General features: G+C 46.4%; 1 protein-coding gene across 1 annotated transcript; it reads right to left on the bottom strand.

Annotated features, from left to right (window-relative positions):
* Nucleotides 1–1,547: 1,547 nt before the first annotated feature.
* LOC110875167 lies at nucleotides 1,548–2,351 on the bottom strand. The gene has a single exon (XM_022123367.1). It carries the CDS (start codon nucleotides 2,349–2,351, stop codon nucleotides 1,548–1,550), a length of 804 nt encoding a protein of 267 aa, XP_021979059.1.
* Between the last annotated feature and the right edge of the window lie 744 nt (nucleotides 2,352–3,095).

The raw sequence follows: 3,095 nt of genomic DNA, 5'->3' as shown, positions 1-3,095 counted from the left end.
ATAGCTGCCTAGGTTTAACGATTCCACTCATTGATCGTGTTCGAATGGTTTGAGGTGGTGCTGGGTTGGGGCTTGGGGAAGGAGTCGGGTTGGTTGGAAAAGGAGTTGGGTGCGGGTCAAAGGTGCTGGGATGGGACGAGGTTTGGGGAGGAGAATTAGTTGGGCCGGGTTCGGTTGGGTTGGGTTGGGATGGGTGAGGGAACTGGGCCGGGAATGTGGTTGTAAGGAGCTGCATGGGAAGTTGGAGTTATAGAAGGTAGGCTGTGTAGTTAGGCCGATTGAGATTGAGGGGTGGTTATGGGGCCAGGCGAGGTAGGTGGAGAGGTAGATTGAGTCGGTGTTGTGGTAGGTTGGACCGATAGGGTATATGTGGGGTGGGTTGGAATCGAGTCAGGTGGAGAGGAGGTGTAGGCGATGTGTGTCGGTGTTAGAGAGAGGAGTGGAAAAAATAAGGAAGTCATAGGACTGAGGTTTGGATGGTGATTGAAATTTGTAGGGAAAGATGGTTTCTTCGAAGTGAACGTGTCGGGATGTAAATATTTGGTGGGTTTGGAGATCGAGACATTTATACCCACGGTGATTTGGCGGGTAGCCAAGGAAGATACATGGTTGGGACCGGTTTGCAAGTTTGTTTATGGTGGTGGAGGGTAGGATGGGATAGCACAAACACCCGAAGACACGGAGATGTTCATATTCGGGTTGGCAATTATATAGGAGAGTTGTTGGCGACAAAAAAATCATGGTTTTTGCTTGGGAGGATGTTGAGTAGGTACGTGGCGATTTCGAGGGCATGGTGCCAAAGATTTGGCGGTAGGTTGGCTTGGGCTAGGAGAGTACGGAGCATGTTGTTGATGGTGCAGATTCTGCGTTCCGCTTTACAATTCTGAGAACAGGTGTAGGGGCAGGAGAAACGGAAGTGCATACCGTGGGCATTGCAAAATATCAAAAAATTGTTATTGGCATATTCCTTACCATTATCGCATTGAAACTGTTTAATTTTGCGTTCAAATTGGGTTGTGATTTGATAATAGTATTTGACAAATGTGGCAAACACTTGGGACTTTGTGGTGAGTGGAAATGTCCATAAAAAATTAGTGTAATCATCAAGAAATAGGACATAATATTGATGGCCTCCTGTGTTTAGGACAGGGGAGGTCCATAGGTCGCTATGCACCATATCAAAAGGTAAACGAGTGCAATTAACAGAATCATAAAATGGTAACTTAACACTTTTCCCAAACACACATGGTTCACATAATTTATTGTTTTATTTGCCAAAATTAATACGAGAAGAAACTTTCAAAGAATGCAATAAATTGTCATTAGGGTGGCCGAGGCGTTAATGCCAGCGATCTTGAGTAACAGCAACAAAAGCGGAAGGTTGGGAGATGGTGGAGAGTGGTTGTATCAGTGGGTAAAGATCACCGGTGCTATTGCATCTAAGGATAGGCGCCCGAGTTTTGAGATCCTTCACAAGAAAACCAATAGGGTCAAACTCGATGGATACAAGATTATCGGAGGTAAGGCGGCGAACCGAAATTAGATTTTTAATGATGTTGGGGGGCAAAAAGGACATTGTTTAATTTTAAAGGTGGAAAGGGTTGTGGTAAAGTTTGATTGCCTTGTGCCAAAACCGGAATTTCCATGCCATTACCAACAATAATATTTTTGTCAGTGCACTTATTAAAATTAGACGGAGAGTAGATACCTTGTTCGTTTGCCGAGTGGGAGGTTGCTCCAGTGTCCATGAACCCGTGATCTGGTTGGTTTAAAGCCATGGTGTACACTGCCTGCTCAATATCCGTAGGAGTGTAGGTGTTGGAAGTGTTTTGATCGGGTCGAGGGCCGAGTATCCCTTGTGAATTCTGGTTGGTGGTGTTCGGTTTGGAGGGGTATGGATAAGGTGGTGAGTTATGGGCTGATGGAGCTTGACCAGGAGCAGAGGATCCATTTAGAAACGAGGCCCATTGGTTTGCTGTCCAGTTACTTGGGAACACAATGTATGGGTGAGTTAGGGTGTTCGATTGTGGGCCACGGTTATTGTAGTTGCGGTTGTTGTAGTTGCGGCCACCACCACGACCGCGTCCGCGTGAGCGACGACGGCCACGATCAGAAGCACTGTAGTAATTGGGCGTTTGAGACGAAATCTGTGACGGTGATGAAACGGAGGCGGTGAGGGCAGTTGTAGACTGTTGAGCGGCGTGGGCGGTTTGACGCTTCTTTTTATCTTCTTCCAATGTAAGGCGCGGACGCACCTCATTAAAATCTGGAAGCAGGTCGCGATTTTGTAACACCGTGGAAATACTGTCATATTGTTCCGTTAGCCCTATTGAGATCTTGATCACCAACATACTATCATCAACGTGGAAATACTGTCATATTGTTCCGTTGACAATACTCGGCCATGGAAGAGAAACCATCAAGGCTGAGGTGCGCAAACTCCTGACCAAGGAAGACACCCCGAGTAGTTTTGTTGTCATTAAACTGGTTCTGCAGGGCTATCCAGGCTTCGTAAGCCGTTTGTCCGGGGGTTAAGAAGATATGAAGGAGAGCGGGGGAGATGGTCGCATAAATCCATTGAAGGACTATTGCGTCTCTGCGTTGCCAAAGAGCGGCTTCAGCCGATTCAATGGCCTTTTTCTCTGGATCGGTGGAGGAAGAAGTAGCGGCATCCGGCCGAGGGCTGAGATGATCGAGGACCTCGAACACCCTCCATTAGACCTTGAACAGAGTGGACCAGGTCATGTAGTGGGCGGAATCGTTTTCAAGGGTGATTGGGACGTGAGTTTTGATGTTAGAGACTACGAGAGTCGGGTGAGTTTTGGTGTCCATGAGGGAAGGAAGGTGAGGCAGAAGGTAAAAGAAGAAGATGCAGGAAGAGGGTTGAATCAGAGGGGAGGGGAAAGAAGCCGGTGGCGGTCAAAAAGTAGGGCAGGACGGATGGTGTATGATACCATATAAGAAATATTGTGCTTGCCTTCTCTCATTGAACAACATGTATAAATAGAGTACAAACAGAATCTCCTATTGTTAAGGATATATCCTATCATAAATATTTACAATCAATTCCTAGTATATAAATATTCTATTAGTCC

The sequence above is a fragment of the Helianthus annuus genome, chromosome 9 (assembly GCF_002127325.2).
Source record: "Helianthus annuus cultivar XRQ/B chromosome 9, HanXRQr2.0-SUNRISE, whole genome shotgun sequence".
In the NCBI taxonomy this organism is placed as follows: Eukaryota; Viridiplantae; Streptophyta; class Magnoliopsida; order Asterales; family Asteraceae; genus Helianthus; species Helianthus annuus.
The sequence above is the reverse complement of the archived record's forward strand: the minus strand, read 5'-3'. Positions and strand labels throughout refer to the sequence as shown.

Bases quoted from the DNA above. Each gene is read 5' to 3' on its own strand.
- LOC110875167 (XM_022123367.1), bottom strand. From the start codon at position 2,351: ATGTTGGTGATCAAGATCTCAATAGGGCTAACGGAACAATATGACAGT.